This window comes from Syzygium oleosum, unplaced genomic scaffold (assembly GCF_021117445.2).
Source record: "Syzygium oleosum isolate NSW1041296 unplaced genomic scaffold, Sole_v2.1 Sole_v2.02, whole genome shotgun sequence".
Classification (NCBI taxonomy): domain Eukaryota; kingdom Viridiplantae; phylum Streptophyta; class Magnoliopsida; order Myrtales; family Myrtaceae; genus Syzygium; species Syzygium oleosum.
This window is the reverse complement of record NW_026607486.1, coordinates 6,963,519-6,988,677: the sequence shown is the minus strand read 5'-3', so window position 1 is coordinate 6,988,677 and position 25,159 is coordinate 6,963,519. Positions and strand designations below refer to the sequence as shown.

The following is a 25,159-nucleotide window of genomic DNA, read 5'->3' as shown; positions in this document are numbered from 1 at the left end:
AATGTTTAAAACAATCATCAAAGCATGAAACAAGGTCAGAAACCACTAACTTGAGTGACCATTGGCCACAGATGGCTTTCCGGCGAGGTTTGGGAGCTCCGGTGTGGGTTTCATTATAGCCGACTCAGTCAAATGCAGTTTCAATGATTCAAAATGCAAGAAACAATGAAACACATGATCAGAAACTTGTTTTAAACACCAATAATCTCAAAATCACTAAGAAGATCACGTAATCAAACATGATAGAGCTCAAACACCTATTATGGAGTTTTATCAAACTATGATCATGAGGCAACTTTACCTTTTCCATTGGAGCTTGATTATGAAATTCCGAAACCAAACGGCGACCGTAGAGTGATTCCTTGACACTTTTTTCTCGAAGTTGATGAGCTCTTCTACACCGGGAATGTCCTAGATTGATCGGCTGAAGCTTACTTCCAGGGCTTCACGGTCAGCTTTGCACTGATTGCCTGAGGAGGATGCCCTCCTTGAACAATCGATTCGCCGATGCTGTTGAGTCGATTGGTGCCGATCACTCTATCATGGGACTTCAACTCCCTTCCCTCTCAGCCTTCTTCTCTCTCTCTCTCTCTCTCTCTCTCTCTCTCTCTCTCTCTCTCTCTCTCTCTCGGAACTTTCGTTGAACAGGTTGTCTCCCTCAGGAATGGTCTTCCCACCCTTTTTGATTCCTTCATCGAGATGATTCCGACTCCCAGTCGATTAGAGCGAATGAGGATGGACAACTGGAGATTCTCCAGCTGTCCAACCTATTTAACACATGCTACTTTGATCAGGATAAGTTGGTGAAAGCTCGGCCTCGAACAGATATTTTCCCCCTTTTTCCCATGCGTTGCCTGGTCGGGTAAGGAAGAAGGCCAACCCGGGTCGGGTCGGGTTGATCCGGCCAACCTTGGTTGGTCTAATTTTGCAAATTCAACCTCATTTTGACCCGATTTTTCAAATTTAACCCCCAAAATTGGATTCCTTAGCACATTTTGTATCAAGATATGAGATTTGTACAAACTTTTATTACAATTAGACCCAAAAATTCCCAAATTTGAATTCGGATCAATAGGGTTTTTGTTTAATTCAGTGTCCAAATGACCTAATTAGGCAAAATTGAAGCCAAAATTGAATTACCCATGTCTTATTAACCCTAAGGAAAGTATGGATCTTGATCGAAAATTTCAAATTGTATAAGATTCCCAATTTGGGTCTTAAAATCCCTAATTTTCAATTAATTTTTGGGTTTTTTCAATTCTTTTGTTAAATTGTGAAATTGGACTGACTAATATGTAATTCAAGGTCCCATAATCAATTGTTGTGAAGACACTATGACCTACAAATGACTCAATTGGATTTTTGGTTCAATTTGGGTATGAATTTTACCCAATTTTGGGATAAACATATCCCCAACTTAAATTTTCCAAAATTGAAGCTGCATTGATGAAATTGGAATTAAAATAAGACTAATGGCTATTTTTATGGAATTTTTGAATTCCATTTGGTATTTTTCTTGATTTTTCACTCATTTTAGCCAAAAGAAAATAAGGAAAAATTCATGAAAATTATAAAATATATATATATATATATATATATATATATATATATATATATATATATTTGGTTTAGAAATAGTTTCCTAAGCATAGCCAAGGTTCCTAATCTTAATTTTGTAATTTTTAGGAAAACTTGAAACATAGGCAAAAAATCAAGTGTCGACATCCTATTAGGACAATTAGCTTGCAAATGCCCATAATAATGGCGCTTAAAGCATTTCCTTGCTTTACCTTCAGTTTTCTTGCGGAGTTCTTTGGAATGTTCCACAAACTTTTCTTTGCCCTTATCTTTTGTCGATGTACTCTTTGCCTTACTTGATGAAGCACTCTTAAAGTAGGATGTTCCTTTTGTAGAGGTTTTGGATTAAAACCTCTTGCTGCCTTTTGTTTGATTTTCGACTTTTATCAACAACTTGCATTCGTCTTCGAAGGACACCAATAAGGTTGAAGTTCAACCAAATCAGCAATTTCCTGATTCATTCCGCCGAGGAATCGATGATGGTTTGCTCTGGAATTTTTGGAACTTTGCACCTCATCTTGAGTTGTTCAAACTCTCTAATGTATTCTTGAATGCTCATCCCTTGTTGTTTTAGGGAATTCAGCTTGAGGAACAAATCTTACTTATAGTTGTTGGGCAAAAATCTCTTCTTCATCAGTTTCTTGAGTTTATCCGAAGATTTGATACGGCTTTTTCTTTCTCTAAGACGTTGATGCTTTAGATTCTCCCACAATAGAAAAGCATATTTTGTCAATTTTAGGACATCGACCTTGTATCTCTTCTCGTCCAAGTATGACTTGAAGTAAAAAACTCGTTCGATTGCATGTAGCCAATTGACAAAATTGTCGGGATTGAGACTACCCTCAAATTCAAGTGCCTCCACTTTTATCTCATGATCATTCTTTCTTATGCTTCCCTCTTCTTCTCCGGATTCAATATTGTGGATTACTAGAGTTCCTCCAGTAGAGTCGAATTCATCAAATGAAAATCTGAATCGTCGCGTCGATGTCGATCAATAGGATATCTTGCTTGTTGTCCTTGCCTCGCCAAATCTTCAAGAAGATTAAGAACTCTCTCCATTTGTTGTTGGAGATTCTGATTTGCACGGTCTTGCCTTTCGTTGTGTGCTTGCTCCAAGGTCAAACCTCTCGGAATTGGTTCATCCATTTTTTTTAAGAAGAATGATAACAGAAGGAATCACTCAAAGGAGTTCAACCTTAAGCTTTGATACCAACTTGATGTGTGAGTAAGTGATTTCGGAAATGGCGTTTATGGGTTATGTGTTTGGATGGGTGTGTGTTTACAGGATAGTTACCGAAGGGTAAAATGGAAATGAAAGATAGGTTACGATCACCACCAAGGTATAAAGGACGCGCCACCAACTAAAGATGAAGATCAGAATCGATGAAGTTCACCACCGAGGCTTAAAGGACAAGCCACCCGCCAAGGTTAAAGGACTTCAGGATATGAGAAGCTCACTACCAAGGCCTAAAAAAAAACCACTAGTCAAGAATAAAGTACTTCTTGGCTCACCACTAAGGAGTAATCCAATCTCTAGGGATAAAGAAATCAATATAGGAGTTATCCACTCTTTAAAGAAATTCACTCACACAGAGGAAAATCTCATATATTTTCATTCAAAGTCTTCCGCATTACAATTGAGAACAATCCCCTATTTAAAGAGACAAACATTAAATGACATGGGAACTATAAAACAATTAATGTCCTAGGAACTTAATACTTTGACTCTTGAGACTTGCACTCATAAAGAACAATGAATTCAGAAATGCATTAATGACACATAGGAACTATGAAGTGCAACAAAGACATGGAGACTTGAAATCTTAACTCTTCATTCTTGTGGTTCTTCTCCCAAAATTGATGCTCCACCTTTGATCATAGGATAACCACCTCAATAAATTAGCAAATGTCATAGGAAATCTCTTAGAATAACCTCCCATCAATATGTTGTCGATCCGCATTGAAATCAGCAATTATTCTTTGTGAAACTATAGCTTTAAATGTCAAGGGAAGAATCGACAACTTAATAATTGGTAACCTGGTTGATAGTCTCCTTGTCGATCATCTAACGAAGCAAGTTATGACCGAATTCTACCTTAACTTGAATGAAAATCGATGGTGCTAATTTTGTTGATGGAATTAAGTCGGATGCTCCTGCATCATCCAATCATCGTTGGGGCAGACTTCATCTGACCTACGAAGGAACTAACAGAGTCAAGGAAACAAAGAAGAACATCGTCCTTAGCAAATACAAATCCTTCAAGATGAAGCCAGATGAATCAGTTACTGACATGTTCAATAGGTTCACTAACATTGTCAATGGAGTTGCTTATCAAGGCAGACAAATCTCATCGGGAGAGAAAGTAAACAAGCTTCTTCAAGCCATTTCAAAGGAATGGAACATCAAAACTTCCATTTGAGAAACACAAAGAATTATGCCCCTCACTGTTAATGAACTCATCATAACTCTCATTTCTTATGAAGCTGGACGTATCAATGATGACATTGATTCCAAAGAGAAGGTCCACTACAAAAAAGTTAGGTCTTAGCGACGAATTTTGCCACGAAAAATTTGGCAAAATTCGTCGCTAAACGAATTTGCAACGGAAAAAAATCCGTCGCTAATACGCCGTCGCAAAATTTTGCGACGAAAAATTTCAATTTTCGTCGCTAATTTGCGGCGAAAAAAAATTCGTCGCAAAATTCGTCACTAATTATTCGTGGCAAAATTCGTCGCTCATTTGCCACGAACTTTATTCGTCGCTAATTATTCTTTGCAAAATTCGTCGCTAATTATTCGTGATAAAATTCGTCGCTAATTTATCACGAAATTTTTTTTTTGGTTAGTAATTTGCGACAAACTTATTAGTGACAAAATTCGTCGCTAATTTGCCACCAAAAATTTTTACTTTTGCCATTAACATTACTCATGAACGAATTTAGCGACGATTTTTTATTAATTCTTTTGCGACAAACTCTGCGACAAATATCATTTAGGGACGAAATTAGCGACGAAATTTTATTTTCGCAACGAACTTTTGTAATTTGTGATCGTACGATAAAATCATTTATTTTATTTTTCGATTTTAAACCTAATCAAAAGCAAACTTAATTTTTGGAATTTATATTTAACATTGATTAAACACTTAATAACATCAAAATATTATAATAATATGAAAATGAAATACATTCATCTACATTTTCCACAAGAATGACATAAACAAAGAACCAAACTGAAAGGTACATTCTTCCTCTTCAAGACAGACCTTCTCAATTGAGGAACTATCCAACCAAAAGGTGTTCTCAACCTTGTTATCAGAAAAAAGTTCACAGAATATGTTCTTGGCCCCACCAAGTCTAGCAGCCAAACCTTCTAACCTTCTCCATGTCAAAAGCTTCATGTCAATGGTTGCAGGTGAAGTCCCCAGATTTGACATACCAAGACAGTTCCTCTAGTCCAAATCATACACTGGTCTTCTGCTTCTAGTAACCTCTTGAAGGAAGTGATTGCCATTAATCTCCACAGAGGGAGTATTTGTTAAACGAACTTGTCCTGATATATGATTACCGTGGGGCACCTGGATTCGCGCTAACAAAAGTTTACTGCTTAGAAATAGATACAGTCAACCAAAATGATAATAACAAGTTGTCACTAATAACACTCAAAAACAAAGGCCACAGAAAACTTGAATCTTTCTTCTGAACAATGGCAACATATTACATAAGGGAGGTAAAAAAGGGAGTCTCAGACAAACCTTCCCCCAACAACCCAATGAAAAACCAAAATATGTACAGTTGCTCGAAATAAGTTGCCCTTACCAGTAAAATGAGCATATCTCCTTCTGAAGAAAGAAATAATCTTCTGTTATTCCCCTGAAATTCTCGAAAATCTATCTCCCATGACAAGTCGCAACACTCTTTGAGTGAAACTGGAAATCAGAAAGGTCAGTGGTGTGATAAAAAAGACGTAGTACATTGTAACTTGTACAAGAGAGAACCTAAAGCACCTGCACACCATAATGAGGCCAAGTAGAATGCATAATGGCCATAAGGACCTTTTTGCTTCGTACACGATAATTGCGGTGGATGCGTTGTAATTTATTTGTCACACCTGTCCAGAGTATGCACCAAGAATCGTGTAAAGTTTTGACTTTAGATTGTCACCTATAAATTTTTGCCCTGTCGCTTTTCATTGAATAGGTCTTTGCCAATCCTTTTAAAAAAGGATCTTTGCAGTGCACTTTCATGAATAGTTTTTGGAAGAGAATATACCAAAGAATGAACAACACTACACCTAAAGCATAAAGCACATGTCCTTAGCCTTTGGATAATAAAACCTAAATTTTTCTCCTCCGAGCCTTGGACACCCAAAATAAAAATCCAACTAAAACAAGGATATGAATTTGAAAACAATCATTCGTTTTGCAAGAAACGACAGCTTCTCAACATCCAGTTCAATGAAAGTCTATATGCATCGCAAGCTAATTGATCTTAATTAATTAGGAAAACATGGACACTAGATGAAAATATGCTTGAGCAGAGGGCCTTGTCTTGCATTGTCCAGAATCCACCTCTAAGTGACTGGTGCAACCAATTCTCTAATCTAGATGCGACGGATTAAGACCTTCACTTACCTGAACAGTCTGTTCATTGGTTTGAGAATGTGTGTCAAAACGGCGAAGCGTCAAGCCATCTGTCCATTTCTTCTTGTGAAGATTAAGTAGCATTTTTTCCTCCAGTTCATTCTTTCTGTAATTGATGGCAATTGAGTAATAGCGTCTGTTCAGCCCATGGATCAATGCCTAAAAATATGAAGTCAACCCCATGAGATAAGATCAAAACTCAATATTCAAAGACAGCAATTTATGGACAGCACTCACTTGGATGGACGGTTTGTTGAGATGTCCAAGGTTGGAGGTTGTTTGCCTGGGTTCTTGGCCAAGCATCATGGTTTGTGGGTTGATCAAACGGAAGGCATCAATCACCACCTTCCCTTTGACACTCTAAATGGGATCCACAACTACTGCAACCGCAAGCTGATTTAAAACCTCAAAACTCTGATTTTATAAGAACACATCACAAGTATAAAGCAGCCTTGTTAACAATTGGATCCAACTGGAAACCTATAACCAATTATAGTCTAGCAAAAAAAAAGACATAAGAAACCAATCATACACGAATGCAATAGGCTATGGTCATCAACCCACTGTAAACCATGAGGAAACAATTAAAGCTGGAAACATACCATTGGGAATGTCCTTAAGTCGTATACCACGACCCTGAAATACCAGCAAGCCATTAATCCCTTGGAAAAGAAGATTAAAAAAGAGAGTCCAAGCGTGCCAGTACCTTTTCGATGGAGAAGCCCTTGCTGGAGGGCGTCCTGACGAGGGCAGGAGCGGAATACCGCTCGATTCCGGGCGTCGCCGGATCTTTCTTCGCCGCACTCGATTTCCTCCTCCTCTTGGGCACCCCCTGTTTCTCCACGGAGCTCCCTCCTTTCGGATTCTCCTCGCTCTCCTTCTCTTTCGGGGCGTCGTCCCCGTCGTCATCTTTGGCCGAGGCCTCCTCGTCGGAAGCCTCGGCCTCCTCGTCGGAAGCCTCGGCCTCCTCCTCCTCCTCCTCCTCCTCCGGAGCGGCGATCTCTCGGTCCTCTTGATCTGCCTCCTCCACCTCTGATTTCTCGGGGAGCTCCTCCTTGCCCTCGATGGGGGGAGGAGCCGCCGCCCCTTGGGGCTCCGCGGCCTCTAGGGCTCCGGAGGCCATGGGCGAGGAGGAGTCGCAGGAGGAAGCGCGGGTGGGGGAAGGGGGTACCGAAAACCCTTAGCGAGCGCGAGAGGTTTGGGGGTATGGGGGAGAGGGAAGAAGGAGAAGGGAGAAGCGGAAGCAGATCTGATCTGATCGACAGAAACGAAAGAGGGAGAGGTAGGGAGCGAGGGTGAAGAAAGATCAGCAGACAGACAGAGAGAGAGAATGGGATAGGGGGGGGTGAGGGCGGGCAAATTGGGAGCGAGGGCAGGGAACTCGAAATTTGCGACAGACTAAAACGTTCGTCGTTAATTTTCCGTGGCTCAATTTACTTTTTGTAGTGTAATTTTGCGACAGATTTAAAAAATAGTCTAGAAAGTGAAGCGAGAATTTATTTTCGTCGCTAAATCCGTGGCTAATTAGCCACGAAATTAAAAATAGTCGGGAAAGTGAAGCGAGAGTTTATTTTTGTCGCTAAATCCGTGGCTGGTTAAGCCACGGATTTTTTTTTCGTCGCTAATTCCGTTGCAAATTAGCTACAGAAAATTTTTCGTCTCAAATTAGCGACGAATTTTTTTTCGTCTCAAATTAGCAACGAATTTTTTTTTCGTCGCAAATTAGCGATGAATTTTTTTTTCGTCGCTAATTTTCCGTGGCTAAATCCTTGTTTTTTTTTGTAGTGGTCGCGACACTAAGGCATGGGGGTGAGCAGGTACCTAGGCGGTTGGCGTGAGGAATTGCGAAAGGAGAGAACGAAACTTCGGAGAGAAAGAGCTTCGCTTCGTCCTTTCAGGCTGCGCATGATAACGATTCTATGCCCGGGAACAGATTCTGCTCAGAAATGATTCTTTTTTATTCTGTGCCCGGAATTGATTTTGAGCATTTTAAGGCGTTTGTTAACGGCCTAAAATTCCATCCTTGGAATAGAAAACGAACAGAAATGCGTTTGGTAACGCCACAAAATTTCTTTTTATTAATAATATTTTTAAATATTTTAATATTTCTTTCTTTTTTTTTCTTTTCTTTTTTTCTTTTCCTCCTTCTTGGCCATGGCCTGCTCGCCGGCCATGGCCTGCTCGCCGGCCATGACCGGTAAAATATTTTTTTATTAATAATATTTTTATTAAAAGTATTTTTTCTTTTTTTTTGCCATGGCCTGGTCGCCGGCCATGACCGGTAAAATATTTTTTTTATTAATAATATTTTTTATTAAAATATTTTTATTAAAAATATATATTTTTATTTTTTTGGCCATGGCCTGGTCGCCGGCCATGGCCGGTAAAATATTTTTTTTATTAATAATATTTTTTATTAAAATTGGGCCTCTTGTGTTTTTTTTTTTTGCCTTTATTTATGTTTGGGGTGTGATATTTTTTGGTTTTCGCGGTTTCGGCCTGGCGTTTTGAATTTTTGGTGTTTGAATTTCGTGGCAAAATTCGTGGGAAATTTCCCACGAATTTTACCACGAAAATAGTACACGGTGCAATAATTTTCCGACGAAACTTTAAATTCGTGGCAAAATTCGTCGGAAATTTCCAACGAATTTTGCCACGAATTTAAAAAAAGCCGCCAACATAAGGGGTGTTTGAATTTCGTGGCAAAATTCATGGGAAATTCCCACGAATTTTGCCACGAAAATAGTACACGGTGCAATAATTTTCCGACGAAACTTTAAATTCGTGGCAAAATTCGTCGGAAATTTCCAACGAATTTTGCCACGAATTTAAAAATGATGCCAACATACTGCATATTTAAATTTCGTGGCAAAATTCATCGGAAATTTCCGACGAATTTTGCAACGAACCAACATAAGGGGTGTTTGAATTTTGTGGCAAAATTCGTGGGAAATTTCCCACGAATTTTGCCACGAAAATAGTACACGGTGCAATAATTTTCCGACGAAACTTTAAATTCGTGGCAAAATTCGTCGGAAATTTCCAACGAATGTTGCCACGAATTTAAAAAAGACGCCAACATACCGCATATTTAAATTTCATGGTAAAATTCGTCGGAAATTTCCGACGAATTTTGCCACGAATTTAAAAAAAGTCACCAACATAAGGGGTGTTTGAATTTTGTGGCAAAATTCGTGGGAAATTTCCCACGAATTTTGCCACGAAAATAGCACATGGTGCAATAATTTTCCAACGAAACTTTAAATTCGTGGCAAAATTCGTTGGAAATTTCCAACGAATTTTGCCACGAATTTAAAAAGGACGCCAACATACCGCATATTTAAATTTCGTGGCAAAATTCGTCGGAAATTTCCGACGAATTTTGCCACGAATTTAAAAAAAGCCACCAACATAAGGGGTGTTTAAATTTCGTTTGCCACGAAAATAGTACATAGTGCAATAATTGGCCGGAAACTTTAAATTCGTGGCAAAATTCGTCGGAAATTAGCGACGAAAAATTTTTCGTCGCCAAAATTGTCGGAAATTAGCGACAAAAAATTTTTCGTCGAAAAAATCGTCGGAAATTTGCGACTAAAAATATTTTGTCGCAAAAATCGTCGGAAATTTGCAACGAAAAGTGTTTCGTCGCTAATTTCGTCGGAAATTTGAGACGAAAAATTTTTCGTCACAAATTTCCGACGATTTTAGTTTTCGTTGCAAAAGTCGTCGCAAATTTCCGACGAAAACTTTTTCGTCGCAAATTTTCGTGGCAAAATCCCAGTTTTTTGTAGTGGAACATTAGATTTATCTAGTATAATCAAGTCCCCGTATTCATGAAGCTCTAATTTTCATAAGTAAAATATTCTCCCGCATTATACTCGAGTTTCTAATCGACCCGTAATAGATTCGTGGCAACTCCCAAATGATTTGAATTGCATATTTAATTGATTAAATCAAAATACCACAGTTACAATTGGTATTGACTGAGGAGAGTCCACACTAAGTGTATACTTAGTAATTTGTTAGCTTTCTCTGGGTGGTACACCTCTGTGAAAGTCATGACATTCACCTAACAAGTGGCGATTGATTTGAGTGGATATAATGTCGTGTTTCGGGAACAATTAAAAATATTCGCTAGGTTTCAAGGAGAAACATTTTGACAACCCCAACTAACATCAAATTCCCTAAAAGATGTGAGTAGTTTTTCTCAAATCCTAATTTGACTCTCATTGATAATGGATTTTGCGAATGTATTATGCAATTCGTGCGTTCTTAAATTATGAGTGAAAAACTTGTTATATTTTATATATGGCATTTCAAATCCCACATCAAATAAAAAAGGCATTATTAAATGATTCATAAGTTGAGACTCACCTTGGCACCATCTTATTTGGTTACTTCGAGTATTCCCCTTCGAGGGTTGGCCCACTTGAATGGGCAGGGTCATCACAAATGGCATCAAAGCCAGACCACCTCAAGTAGAGATGTGCCATTCTTGGATGGACTAGACCTATAGCTAATTTGACAAGGTGGAGAGTGATCATTGAGATGAGAGTGCAGCTCCTCACATGCTTCTAGTATGGTGGGAATGGACTGGTCCAAGCATAGAACATGGGGAGTATTACAAGGCGACACAAACCAACGTTCGACGGGAAAGGCATATTGATAATTAATAAAAAATGATCACCACCTTATATGGTTACTTTTATTTCTTTTGGAGGACTTGACTCATGGGAAATTGGTTGGGTCATCACGCCGTATGCATAACCATTCTCATATTCTAAATTATAGATAGGTCGTTTCACGTGACATTATCAATCTTTCCCATGAGATGCCAACCTTTTTATCTCGTGCACAACCTCATGTAACTATTGTGAATGTGTTGGCACGTAAAAATGATAGAAAATTGGTATTGGCTAAGGGTGAGTGGTTTCCGGTCCGGTCCGGTCCAACCCAAGAACTGGGAATCGGACCGGGAGGACCGGTTCCCAGTATTTAGGACCGGGGACCGGACCCGATTCCAATGGGACCAATATTAAATATTATTTGTAAATCGGGAACCGATTGCTCCGTTTTTTCCTTTGTAGTTCTGATTTGATCCCATAAGGCCATGGAAAAATTGGAAAAATATATATAATATATGAAAAAATTAAACAATTGGTTCCAATAGGACCAATATTAAATATTATATATATATGAAAAAATTAAAAACGTATATATTTATCAATCCGATCCGGTCCGGTTCCCACCCTAGAACCGGAAATTGGACTGCCCGGAAACCGGTTCCACTTTTAGGAACTGGGAACCGGACCGATATTCCCGAGAACCGGACCAAACCGGTTGGTCCGGTTCTAGTTTGGGCAGTCCATCTTGCTCACCCTTAGTATTGGCCATTTTGAAAGAAATATTGGATTTGTGAGGCATTGATATATTAAGCAAGATATTGACTTTATAATTGTAAGATGTCATGCAAATTATGTCAGTCAGATTGTGATTGGCATAGGGTTGGCCAACACAAGGATTGACATGCACGAGATTTGTATTAGTCAATGTTGGCACCAAAATTGTCTCATGCTAGGATTTATCAAATGGAGAAATAGATACTAATAATACGCTCCACCTAATAGAGAGCGATTGATCTGATGGACGGGGATGTCATACATCGGAAATACATAGAATTTTTTTACCACGTCTCGAGAACTTCCAAGTTCCCACAGCCACGTAAGTTAAGTTCAAACTCCAGAAAGATTAAGCATAACCCAAGTACTATCATAGTTTTTCATACTCTCAACAAATATATAACTCTGCATATAAACAACGTTCACTCGTAGCTTAGCTCGTTTGACCTCTCATCGTAAATGGAGGCAAGAATTCTCTTCAAACATTTACTGTAGACGAAGGGTCGCTCCAGAATAGCAAGATGGCCTGCATTCTCAATGCACTCCAATGTTGCTTTATTTCCTAATTTTCTGCCAAGAGAAAGTAATTGAACAAGTCAAAAACTAGCAAAGGAATTAAGTGGAACGAACATGTATCAACTAAGAGTCCCAGCCGTAACCGTAACATCAGAAATATTACCGGATGGGAAAATAAAAAAAATCTTTTAGGACTATGACAGTGTTGGATAAATGTTGGGAATTGAATTCAACATGTAATCTTTATATATATATTAAAGTAGACTTTTGGATATTCAATGCACCAAAATCCAATGAAATGAGTATTTGTTTTTCAAGTGAAAATTTGAGAGTTTTGCCAAGGAAGCAAAAATTAAAGAAAAATAGACTTTTGGACAATAAATGCACTAGATTAAATATGTTATTTTTCAAATAAAAATTTAAGGATAACGAAAATTACAGGAAATTAGACTTTTTTAACACTAATTGTTCTAAATTTAGTGAACGAGTCTTTTTTTTTTTCAATAAAGTTTCAAGAGTTTCAACAAGAATGTGAAATTAAAGATAATCTTTTCAAATTCAATGTGCTTATAAACAATAACATAAGTATTTTTATATATGCAGTAAAATTAACTACATACAATATCTATGACACAGAGATAGATCTCTCTATATATGTATATATAAATAACATTAATTAAGCTACACAACATAATAGAAAAAATGATTGATAATCTACTTGATGAGAAAAAGAAAAGAAAAAAAGATGGACATTACTCTTTGAATTCCTTCACTAATCCCACACTGAAGATATTATCGTCCTCGCCGCATACCAGATGGACTTTCTGCAAGGATCAATTATCATCAGCATATTTCTTAAATAGGTATGGCAGCAAAGAATACCACAATATATAGATTAACCAAAAATTGAAAAATAACAGTAAGGTTGACTTTACATAACAAATGTAGACAGTTTTGTGTAGGGTTTCGACGTAGGGTTCCACAGTTGTTAAAACGCAGCGGAATATATTTGTAAACCGAAACCCTAGAACCCTAGACAGGATCCATGTGTATATTGAAATCGAGACAGAAGTTCGATACGTACCTTTTGCAAATCGAACGTAAATTGACAATTGATTGTGTCTGGATTAGCGCCCCAAGTGTTGCGCCTCTACCGGTATCCACACACGTGAACAGAAGTCTCCAACGATCCAAGTGCTAGCTAAAGATCTTGAAGTTCCTTTTCTACAATGCCTTTTGATTTTCGATACTCTGTCGAAAAACCCTAGACAGAGAACGATTCTCTATCTATTTATACAACATCATTATCCAGCGGAATTAAAAGAAGTGGGCCAGGCGATTTGGGCCCTCCAAACCGTCCACCTTCAATCGTACATTTAATCGTTATCTCATAACGCGCACGACCGAGTAGATAAGTTGAATAGGAGAATAAATTAAAAATCTACTTCTTATTTTGAGTAGATCCCGGCGCACAGAAAATATTAATTCAGTTCGCTTTTGTGTGCGACCCTGTAGGTTCACTAAACATTGGCAGTGTGCTCAAAACTATTTTTGGCTCACAAGTCATAAGCGGTGTCTAGCAAGACATTATAACTACCTAAGTATACTGAATGTCGATTTTCCGACACAACCTAATCCACAACTAATTTTAGAGTATCAACCTTGATTGATTCCTAGGGCAGACCACTAACATTTTGATCATTTGATCATTACAAAAGATCATTATATAGCACGTGAGCTCAATACACGTGAGCCATCTCACAGCCTATTATGCTTTAAGAAGAGAAAGAGGAAGCTTCTTCAGATGAACTTAAACCTGGGAATACTCTGGCAAAGTGAAGTCCTTGTCTGGAATGACAAAAGCCTGCAACAGTTCAGCTCTCTCCTTTCTGTAGTCAAACATGACCTACAATCCATGATGTAGAAAAAAGATTGATTGACAAAAATATTTTTTTAAAAATTATAAAGGAAATGATGTCCTCAATCCATGAAGGGAAATGATTAATCGAAATCTAAGGTAATTTTTCATTGAAAATTTTTTTCCTGCAATAATTAACTATTTAAAAATACAAACTCCATATCCAATTTTTAGTAATTTGACTTTTTTGTTACATAGGTCCTTTTCCTGTTTACTTAATTGTGTTTCTTTTGCTTAAATTTATTATTATTTCTATCAATATTTTCATCAAATCTTGATAATTTTTAGTTTTTACTATTGTTATTAATTTCTTTTTATATTAACACTTTATTTAAAAAAATTCTAAAAATTCTTTATTTTTTTATTTTTCTCCTATGGAAATCAAGGTAAAAGAAATATGTCTAGTTTCAGCAATACTATCGCTGTTAATATCTTTTTAAATTAACACTTCGGTTAATTTGTTTTCTTTTAAATTTTCTTCATTATTTGTTTTACCCCAATGGAAATCAAGGATAAAAGAAAGATGTTTATAAAAAAAAAAAAAGAGAGATGAAATACATATTTGCCCTTTAAATTCATGGCTAACAAAAAATATAACAAATGGTCAACAACTACAACAAAACAAAAGTTCATGAAGTAATGTGTAACAATTGAAGGTTTAGGAGTAAATGTATATTACCACAAAGTTCGGGTAAGTTTTGTGTAATTTACCCCCAAAACTTTTGTCAAGGATCTACCTCCTTATTTTGATCAATGCTAGAAACATAAAACAATCACGATAAAACTTGTTCAGATCAGATTTTTACACAAGCTAAGGGAGACTATGTATAGAAGGATTGGCTTCCAACAGTATATTTTGTAAATCACTTAAACTATAAATTTTAAAATATGATTAGAATATCTTTCGGAATTCTCTTTTTGATTATAGTATGATAGCAAGAATATTCAATTGAGTGCGTGTGCGTGTGCGTGGTACGGAACCAATGAGTTTCAAGGTGTTTGTGTGCCTGAGTTACGTAGAGAACTTTATGGAGCTCATACCTCTAAACCGTCCTTTTTTTTTTTTTGGAACGATCTAAACCGTCCTTGAAAACACGATTAGGGATTCTAGGGAACCTGTGGCTCCCAACCACCTTCTTCACCCCGCTTACAGTATTAGGCAACAAAAGCTCTGACCATGTCGGAAACCCCAATTTCTTCAAGCACTCCTTGCTTATCGACTCGGTCATTGCTGGTACAGTGCACGTTGCCACCACCGACTCCACCAGCTCGGGCTGCGACTCGGCCAACTTGAACGCCACCATTCCGCCATAGCTGAACCCCACCACCATGCACCGCTGCAACCCAAGTGCCGCCAGCCCCTTCGCCACGCACTCCGCCTGGAAGTCCAAAGTCCGGCGGCTGTCACCTGTGGCAGAGCTGCCGAAGAAGAGGAGGTCCGGCACATAGACGGCATACTTCCTCGTGAGCGCAAGGACCTGCAGCTGCCACATCATCATGCCGTCGCCGAAGAAGCCGTGAAGGAAGACGACAGCAGGCTTGTTGCTGCTTTGAGTTTGGGTTGGAGCCCAGAAGTTCATGATAGTTCTGGGTTCGATCTCGATCTTTCGAGGTCTCACGCCGGTGAGCTTCATTGCCGCTCGCAACAAGGGCTGGTAGAGCTTGATTGTGTTCACCATTCTCTCTCTCTCTCTCTCTCTCTCTCAATATTTGTTTTTGTGCGTACTGCTTACAGCGATGACATGGGAGAGAGAATGGTGAACACAATTTATTTCTGAACGTCTTTACTTTATTTAAAGTTAAAGTTAAAGTCAGATTCTTCAGCAAGTAGAGATATCGCACATTAATCTCATGCTATTTTATTTTTTGTTGTTTTGCTTCAATTGATTTTATTAGAATGCGGCAGCAGGTCCTCTCAACTCGAATCTCCTGGTCCAATTCTGCCGTTCTTGTCTGTCGTTCGCCTGTCACGACGAATCCGTCTGGAATTTGATTAATTGGAATTTAATTCAGTAAAAAAGTCACAAAAAACTTCAAACTTTACCTATTATGACATATTTACTCTAAATCATTTTTTGTGACACCAAAAATCCCACAATTGTACCCGTGTAATACATTTATCTTAAACTTGCTTATGTGACACAAAAAACCACAAACTTATATTTGCGCGACACATTTACCCTAAACTTTTTTTTTGTGACATCAAAAATCCTAAACTTTTTTCGTGACACCAAAATTTTGGGGTAAATGTGTCATAAGGATATAATAAGTTTGGGGTTTTTTTGTCACAAAAAGAAGGTTGGGGTAAATGTGTCAAATATGTACAAGTTTGACGTTTTGGTGTCAAAAAAATTTTTGCGGTAAATTTGTCACAGTGACATAGTTTAAGATTTTTGGTAGCTTTTACCCATTAATTAAATATATAAACTTCGTATGAACTTTGTCTTGTAAGCCACAATGGTGGAGGCATGAGGGTATTTGAAACCAAGGAAAAAGAAGTGCATGTTCCTTGTCTATGTAGTAAGAGTGAAAAAGTTATAAATTGAAGTGTTTTAGATTGCTAATTAGTAGAGATTTCACATTCAACGAGTTAACAACACAACAAGGTACCGAGATTCTCAAGTAGACAAATGGTACTGAAGCAGAGTAAAAGGTGGAGCTTTGGTCGGAGGCTCGGCAATTGCATATGCATGACTCGACTTACCAGTAGAAGACTCTAGAGATAATGCCAGCGAGCATTGAGTCAGTCAGAGCTACAAAAAAAGATGATGAACAGGTTAATAGGGTAAGATGAAACTACGGCAGACAATCAGATTAGTAATGAGCGGCACTAAAGATGATCGGAATCGGAACCTAGGCATGATTTTCAACTGGGATTTAGGCCATTCGAAGCTCTCAGTCGCAGTGTGAAGGTCGATCAGAACTCAACAATTCTCGACCATATTTGTGACCAAGAAAGAGACAGCCAAAGAATAATGGAGATTTTTTTTTTCTCTCAGGTGTCTTCTCTCTAAATCTCAGCCTCTCCTCTCACTAAGAAAACCTCCACCGAAATACCCCTCTGTGCGTCTAGAAAAACCCCAACAATTGATTCACTGTTGTCTCTCCTGCGTATGTGAGTCTCCCCTTTACTGAAGGTCAGTCCCCCTCCATGAACGAAAGACTTTGAAAAAATAAGGCTTCATTTGTTTCGCGAAAAATATTTATCGAGAAAATATTTTCCTCATTTTTTAACGATTTGATTGCTCAAGAAAATGAGTAAACCTAAAAGGTTTTCATAGTCAATGGAAAAAAATTTCCTACAAAAAATTAAATTGAGAAAAATGATTTCCTTTTTAAAATAATGGAAATCATTTTAAAAAATATAACCAGCTATCAACACTTGGATCAGAAACTCTGCGTTTCAGCACAGGAATCCCAACACTAATTCTCGGGCCATTGGTAGTAGGACCAGGTCCATCAAGGCTAATTCTGGGTCCATCAAGGCCGATTCCGGGACCTTAGCGTCCCGGCCCGAGTCTATCGAGGCCATGCTTAAGACCTCGATTGCACCGCCTGGGTCCATCGTGTGACATTTGGAAATTCCCATGTTCGATAATAATATTTACAACTAAATTCCACAACCGAATTGCCAAGAGTTTGAGGTGTTGGAATTAAGTTGGTAGATTTTGATGTGTACGTTAGTGGTGTAGGAAGATGATACTTAACTCGCCGCAATATTATTTGTAGAACAGGGCCAGTATGTTCTGAAATTCATATTTGATGATATTCAAGTTCTAAATTTATTGAATTGAAATTTTTCTAATTTTTGGAAATCTTGCATTGATGATGTTAGTGGATTCAAAATATTTTCAGACTCACCAATGTTCAGAATCAAATGTTCAGAATAAATATTGATTTCCTAAATCTCTATTTCTTTCCAATTGGCACGCCACGTCTCTTTTCTCTTTCAAAATTTTTAAGCCCATGCTTTTGTTGGGACATTGAATTGGTTGGCTTTGACATCATGCATGACATCATCAATTTTAACCAGTCCATTAATACATTGTTGACTCATGCCTATAGTTTAATAACAGTTTGGTAACTCATGCCTATAATCCATTAATGCATTGGAGATTCATGCACATACTTGGTTGAAGAAGAGGAACTCATCTTCATTTCCATCAAAATATCTTCTTATGGCTTATTCTTTTGGGCCAAGTGTATCCTAGCTAGTCACATAGGGGCTATTTGAAACTCATTCATTGGAAGACTTGTTTTTTAACCAAAGTTTAAAATTTCTTTTAACCTTGATTAATCATTACTTTTTCTTGATAACTATTGATAACCCCAAAAAATTCATCTTGCCTTGATCGTATGAGGAAAACTATGACAAGCTTTCACTTTCCAAAAGTAGAGGTTCCACTTCATTAACTTTCAACCACCAACTCACTTCCTCGAGCTTTCATTTTCAAAAACCCATAATTAGAAACGAAGCTCCCACACTCGAATTAATCAAAGTTGTTGTCTCAATCTTTTGTGTCTAAACAAGGTGATTTAAAGCTCTGAGTCTGAAGTCTTTTCAAGGTAAGTGAAAATTCTAGACGTTATGTTAGTTTAATCTACTTAACACTTTAGACTTGGTTAGTTGAATGTGACTTTAGTTGTAATTAAATTTGATGATAAGTGTGACTTTTTTCAACAGTGGGCTGTTGATATGTTGTGATGTTTTGATTTGTTTTTATGAGTGTTTATACGCCTAACAAGTTTTCAAGTTATTTCCTTGGGATGGGGTAACATGTTGCATATAGAAAGGATGAGTCTAAGTTGCTTTCCGAGTCTGATTCGCTCTCTAAGTCTAAATCACTTTATGAGTCTGAATTGCTCTCTGAACTTGAATTGCTTTCTAAGTCTAAATTGCTCTCTGAGTCTGATTCACTTTTTGACTCTGATTACCTACTATCAGATTATGTCCTGAGTATGATCATGTATTGCTTCTCACTCGATTGTTTGACTAATGCATTTCATTACTTTGAGGAATATGTGATGAAGCAAGAAGGTTGGTATAAGTATTGAAATGCATGTAAATGTTTACTTAAATAAAAGTGATAAGTCTGCTGTTATTATTATGATGTGAACGTTAAAAGGCTTGATGAGAAAAGAAAAGAGGTAAACTTGTAATCATCATCCTCCACGTATGTGATTATGAAAAGGGCAATGTAATGATATGCATGAAAAGATGTTATGCACTGGATATTGATTGTTGTAATGAGTGTTTAAGATCATTTTTTATGCAAGAAGATTGATGTTAACATGTTTATTGTGTATGAGAACAATATAATTCCGTCACCCATAAATAGACCTATTAAACGGGTGGGTCGGGTCGGGTTTGAGTCAGGTCATAAATGGTTTGACTCAACTTGACCCATTTAACCCGTTTATGACCCATTTATCGTAAGGCAAATTTCTCGACCCATACCCAACCCAACCCATTTAACTAAATCTAGGAAAACTTATTTCTAATAATTATTTTAAAAAATTGTATTGCTAAAACATTTTAATGCAATACAAATCTAGTGAACAATTTATATATATATTTAAATTGAGGCTTCGTTTGTTTCGCGGAAAATATGACATTTCTAGAAAATGTTTTCAAGAAAATGAAATTTTTTTTCTTAATATTTTTTTTCTTTTTCTTTTTCTTTTTTCTTTTTCCTTTTTCTTTTCATTTTTCCTTTTCTTTTTTCTTTTCCTTTCTCCTTTTCTTTTTTTTTCTTTTTTCTTCTTCCCCGCCGATGGCTAGCCACGGCGATGGCCAGTGGCCGGCCACGGTGACGGCCACAGGCGAGGGATGAGCTCGCTGGAGGTCAGCAAAGCTAGAACTCACCAATCTGGCAAGCCTCGGGTCTTGCCGATCTGGCGAGACTCAAGCTCGCCGATCGGGCAAGGCCTCGCTGGAGGTTGGCTGGCAGATAGGCAAGCTCGAGTTTGCCTGAGGCCGGTGAGCTTGAATCTCACCAGATTGGCGAGCTCCTCCCTCTCCTGTGGCCGGCCAGGCGGCCAGCCACTGGCGGAGGAAGAAGAAAAGAAAAAGAAAAAGAAAAGAAAGATAATATAAAAAAATTTAATAATTAAAATTAAAAAATCAAAAAATTAAAAAAATGAAAATAACATGTTTACTATTATTCACTTAAGCTTGTTGGGTAACCCATTTGTAACCCATTTAATACCAATTAAGTTAATAGGCCAACCCATTAATGACCCATTTAAGTCTACTATTAACTAAAGCCAATCCATCAATAACTCACAATCATTATATATGGGTTAATAAATGGGTTCTTGACCCATTTACCACCTCTACCCATAAATTAGGGGGAAGAAGACTAGAAGTGCCAAAACTTGTGTATGACGTTTACTTTAGTGCCAAAAGTTTTCGCCAGATCACTTAAGTGCCAAATGGAGAAAAAACGATCACTTAAGTGCCAATGGCGAGAAATTTTAGCCAAATTAATACGTGGCTTTTATAATTAAAATTATAATCTGAGTTAGGTTTTTTTTTAAAAATCAGTCTATGTGGCATTTCCATGTGTATATTTCGAATTTTTAAATATTTTTTCTTTTTTATTTTCTTTCTTCTTCTTCTAACTTTGGCCGGTGACCGGACACCGACCATGGCCGGCCGCCTAGCCTCCCTCGAACGACGCCGCCGTTGCCTGCCACAGGCGAGGCCTGGCCAACCTTCGCTTGGGCGAGGGCGGGCGAGCCTTAGATCCGATGAGGCCGTCGTGGCTTAGGCGAGGGCCAGCCTCGTCAGATTTGGAGAGGGGAGCTCTCACTGGGGCTCGCCTAGCCCAGATCTAGCGAGGCAAGGGCGGGCGAGCCCGGTGAGGGTCAGCCTTGCCTCGCCTGTGGCGGGCGACGGCGGCCTTGTCCGAGAGAGGCCAGGTGGTCGGCCATGGCCGGTGTTTGATCACTGGCCAAAGATAGAAGAAGAAGAAAGAAAAGAAAAAAAGAAAAAAATTAGAAAATATATTTAAAAAATCAAAGTGTATATACTAAACTACGTCGTTTTGAAGTGTACATGCTGACTAAATCTCCAACGAGCCACATCGGTTTCAAAAATTAATAAAAAAATGTCACGTCGAATTTCCAGCCAAACTGACAAAAGTTGGCACTTAAGTGATCGTTTTTCAAAAAGTTTGGCACTTAAGTGATCCGGCAGAAACTTTTGGCACTAAAGTGAGCGACGTACACAAGTTTTGGCACTTCTAGTGTTCTTCCCCCCATAAATTAAAAAATGAAAATGTCCCATATGTCGGGATGCCCTGCTATATGAACAGGATCCCCGTGAAGTGTTACAGGATGCCTCGGAAGTCGAGATGTCTCAAGAGTTTCGGGATGCCTTGTTATGTAATCTTAATGACTCGGGAGTGTTCGGGAGGAGAGGTAATAATGGATATAATACATGCTTGTGTATATTCATATATCTACACGTTGTTGAATTTGAGGTAATCATGCACCACAATATAATAGGTCATCTTACGCCTGAATTAATGATCTTATGCAATGTTATTAAAGGGTTCCATGGGCATATCATGAATGTAAAGATAAATTAGTTGCGTATACATGTGTTGTGCATGATTATTGCCTTGAACTCTCGTAGTTTGTTGATACCAGGTTGAGTGGTAAGGTGATTTTCTAACTTAAACAAAGAAATTTTATTTACTAAGCTTCAGCTTGCTCCTTATTTTTCTATAGGATGGATCCACCTCCTGTGCCATTTTTTGGAGTCCCTATATATATAGAATCAAAATATCAGGATATACTTGTACCGGGATTCAAGATAGTGTATGTTAAGCATAACTCCACTGTCTGGGTAGATGTAGGTTTACCTGAGCTTCTTCCCCATCATTTCATCGCTTGGTACATTGATGTAGATAGTGAGACAATTAGACCTTGAAGAGGGTTCGGTGGTCCTTTTGGGCATGACGATGGAGGAGACGTGATGTTGCCGGAGACCATCAACCCTTGAGTTGTATGGTAGTTGAGTAATGTACAGGCTCGCTTCTGGATTAGCATGGATGTAGTGGCGTTAGTTGACCCCACCATCTTCCCAGGACTTATGTGTTTGGGTAGTTTTGAAATGTTGTGTTGAAAAAGTAATACCGATGCAAATATAATGAGATATATGTAACTCGTACGACTTCCTATATGTGATGTTGGGGATGTTTTATTTCGCTTCCGCATGCTAATAGAAAATATAGATCAAACTTAGACATGACGCGTGTAGCGCATGACCCACCTAGGGCGTCACGCATCGAGGCCAGGCCTGGGACACCGATGTCGGTGCCTATGCCTGGGATGCCAAGCCTGTGTCCATGGCATTTGTGCCCAAGTCCATTGAGGTCGAGCCCAATACTCCTGCACCCATGCTCGGGTACTCGGCGCCCGCACCCCTTTTTATCAATGCCAAGGCCGGGTCCATCTAGGTCGTGCCTGCGACCCTAATGCTAATGCCTTGGTTCTCAACACCTAGGCCCGAGTCCATTGAGGTTGTGCTCAGGACCTCGACGCCCATGCCCGAGTCCCAGCGCACAGGCCACTATCCATCTAGGCCAAGCCTGTGCACGAGACACTGACCCCTGTCATTGCTATAGCTCGAAATTCACCGGGCAGTCTAGCCTAGACCATATTTGAACTTCAAACTTCGATTTTACCTTTGATGAACCATACACAACTTCTTTACTTTCATCCGTCTTCTCGACAGAGCTGGTGGGTTTTCTGCCTCCCTTTTTCATACCAAATTCTTTGATTTGGGCTTCTTCTGCTAGCCAATCATCCGAGGCTAATCAACTTGACAGAATTGGAGTTGCCACTCTTGTATTTTCTTCTTTCGTTGCAAATTCTGTCTCTAGGTTCTTGTCATGCCCCCATGTTTCTCTACACTGACGAACAACTATTTTTCTGGTTCCTCTTCAACAACAAACCATTGTCCCTCTGGTGCATCATCGAAAACTTTCAATGTTCTTCGATGAGGGTGTCTTTGGTTGGGTAGAGGTGGAAAATCTTGATTGTCATCGAATTCTGAGCCCCATCCGATGGCACAACATCTTTAATGTTTATTCTTGAGCTTGGCAACTTCAAATACCGAACATATCGAACTTCCCACTTGGCTCTCCAAGTATGCCAATTTCGAAATCCCCTACCTCAGACCATTGTTTAAATATTGTCATCGAATTCTGAGGCCCATCGAGTGGGCACAAAAGAGTATTCTCAAATCAATTGCACGAATGCATCCATCATCATTGGACATTGATGTGTCATTTTCATATGCTTTCTCATCGTAAAAAACCAGAGAATTATGCTTTGAGACATGAAGTAAAGGAGTTGGAAAAACAAACAGAGTTAATCTAATGCACGCTTTGTAAATCTTTTATTTTTGAAGAGATTTTGGAGGGAACATGAAGAAGCCCCACCATTTAGAATTTTTCCTTGCCTTGTGTTTTCATTTTATTGGTAGGATTTCATCACATGGATAGTTTGGTATACTTTAACATGCCCTCAAAATGGAAACAAACTTGTAATTTCATTGAATGGAATTACAATGAAAAATGCAAACAATCAAATCCTAAGAATCAAAACATAAGCAGGAATTGAAATCCTAGAAAGCAGGTTAGCTTAGCAAACACTTGAAATTTTAGAAAGCAATAAAAGACCGCTTCGCAAAGGAGTATAAAAACAAGAACTATTTCACTCAGTGATAGAATCTATGCCTCCGTCATGGTTGGGCAGAGGGTTTTGTTGGACATTTGGTTGTGCATTACGGAAAGAGAATGTCTTTGTATCCAAAAGGTCTTGGACCTTGTGCTTCAAAATATAGCAATCGTTAGTGGAGTGATCAACTTCTCTCATGTAATAGTCACACTTTTTAGAAGGATCGTAACTACCAAAGCTTTTAGGATTTGGGCGATTTGGTTCATTAGAAATCAACCCCTTCTTCTGGAAGATCGGCAAAACTTTAAATAGGGGCCTAGGGAGAGGTGTGAACTATCTTCTAGCACTTCGTTCTCGACTAGATATTTGACGTCCTCCACCTTGTTGCCCCCAAGAAATTTGAATTGTCAGGGCATGTTCAGGGGTATCCCAAGTTGGTTGTAATAGGCAACGTTAACTTCAACTACAGGCTCTTTCTCTTTTTTGGTGTTGACACCTAATGTTTAGCCGATATGTCATATAAAGGTAAAAACTTGAGATTAGGGTTTTTGATTGCGACAAAGCCCGTTTCTCAATCAAAATAGAGTCATTTAACACTTTTTTCTCGCGTTAGCACTTTACTTGCTTTTTATGTAATCTTGGAACCATATGATTTCCTTGGAGGCTTTCACTTCACCTTCCCCAGAAGGTAGCGTGATGGAGAATCGGAGATAAATTTGTCGATGAAGTCAAGCTAAGTCGCGGTAGGCAGTCCAATCAACTATGGAAACTCTCACGATCATCGTCGGCTAAAATGAAGACCGGTGGAAATTCTTTGAGTGTGTTTTAGCCACTTCAATCTTCACGGCCGCAAAACTGAGTTGAACAGCGGCTTCTCAAGATTGATGGTCTGGCGATGGCTACGTTGCCTCGGGCACGATGACGAGCCAGAAATGGCAAAGAAAGTCTCTGGAAATTAAGGAAAAGATTGAGGGAATCAATGTTACAGATTGAATCAAAGATCGAAAAAATAAAAATCAGAGAATGAGAGAGAACTTTCACGCTCAATGAATACTTAAAACTCAAAGGCTTCAAGTTGTTGAGGATCCGCTTAACAAGCTCGAGTTCATCGATCGAGCAAAGATTCGAGGCTCAAACGCGAGAACATCATCATTGAAGAGCACGAATGTGGCTAGAAATCGGAATATAGATTTCACGAAGAAAAACCGAGAGAAAGAAAAAGCTCCCCTCTTCTTCCTTTGTAATTAGTTTCTTCTAGGGCTTTTTCCCCGAATGGGCTTTACTGAGGGAATTTGGATAGTGGGCCTAGCTTCTAGGCAATACATTCTTTTTATTTATTATTATGTATTTTTTTATTTATTGATTTGGTGCATTTACAAGAATGAGAATTTAAATTAGCTATCTAAAATTTA

General features: G+C 38.5%; 2 protein-coding genes across 14 annotated transcripts; both read right to left on the bottom strand.

The window, feature by feature from the left end:
• Positions 1–4,716: 4,716 nt before the first annotated feature.
• On the bottom strand, positions 4,717–7,508 carry LOC115689789 (DEK domain-containing chromatin-associated protein 2-like). Of its 13 annotated transcripts, none has more exons than XR_008814798.1 (5): positions 6,459–6,771; positions 6,213–6,380; positions 5,594–5,689; positions 5,398–5,507; positions 4,717–5,167 (listed from the first exon to the last, which is right to left on the bottom strand). XR_008814798.1 is itself a non-coding variant. In XM_056304457.1 (4 exons), the coding sequence occupies exons 1-2, from the start codon at positions 7,342–7,344 to the stop codon at positions 6,777–6,779; spliced, it is 498 nt and encodes a 165-aa protein (XP_056160432.1). In that variant the 5' UTR covers positions 7,345–7,508; the 3' UTR covers positions 4,717–5,181; positions 5,398–5,507; positions 6,459–6,776. The 13 variants fall into 13 exon arrangements, 3 of the variants coding, with proteins under 3 accessions (XP_056160432.1, XP_056160439.1, XP_056160424.1); XR_008814797.1 differs by having other exon boundaries at positions 4,717–5,181; positions 6,459–6,768; XR_008814794.1 differs by having other exon boundaries at positions 4,717–5,156; positions 5,586–5,689; positions 6,455–6,767.
• Positions 7,509–12,042: 4,534 nt separating this feature from the next.
• LOC115690171 (uncharacterized) lies at positions 12,043–15,778 on the bottom strand. The gene is made up of 4 exons (XM_030616435.2): positions 15,130–15,778; positions 13,953–14,044; positions 12,893–12,960; positions 12,043–12,190 (listed from the first exon to the last, which is right to left on the bottom strand). The coding sequence occupies exons 1-4, from the start codon at positions 15,731–15,733 to the stop codon at positions 12,043–12,045; spliced, it is 912 nt and encodes a 303-aa protein (XP_030472295.1). The 5' UTR covers positions 15,734–15,778.
• Between the last annotated feature and the right edge of the window lie 9,381 nt (positions 15,779–25,159).

Bases quoted from the DNA above. Each gene is read 5' to 3' on its own strand.
- LOC115689789 (XM_056304457.1), bottom strand. From the start codon at position 7,344: ATGGCCTCCGGAGCCCTAGAGGCCGCGGAGCCCCAAGGGGCGGCGGCT. The intron at 6,858-6,927 runs GTACTGGCACGC...CTGGTATTTCAG, and splicing joins AGGGCTTCTCCATCGAAAAG to GGTCGTGGTATACGACTTAA.
- LOC115690171 (XM_030616435.2), bottom strand. From the start codon at position 15,733: ATGGTGAACACAATCAAGCTCTACCAGCCCTTGTTGCGAGCGGCAATG. The intron at 12,961-13,952 runs GTTTAAGTTCAT...TGATCCTTGCAG, and splicing joins CTTTGCCAGAGTATTCCCAG to AAAGTCCATCTGGTATGCGG. The intron at 12,191-12,892 runs GTAATGTCCATC...TTCTCTTGGCAG, and splicing joins TTAGTGAAGGAATTCAAAGA to AAAATTAGGAAATAAAGCAA.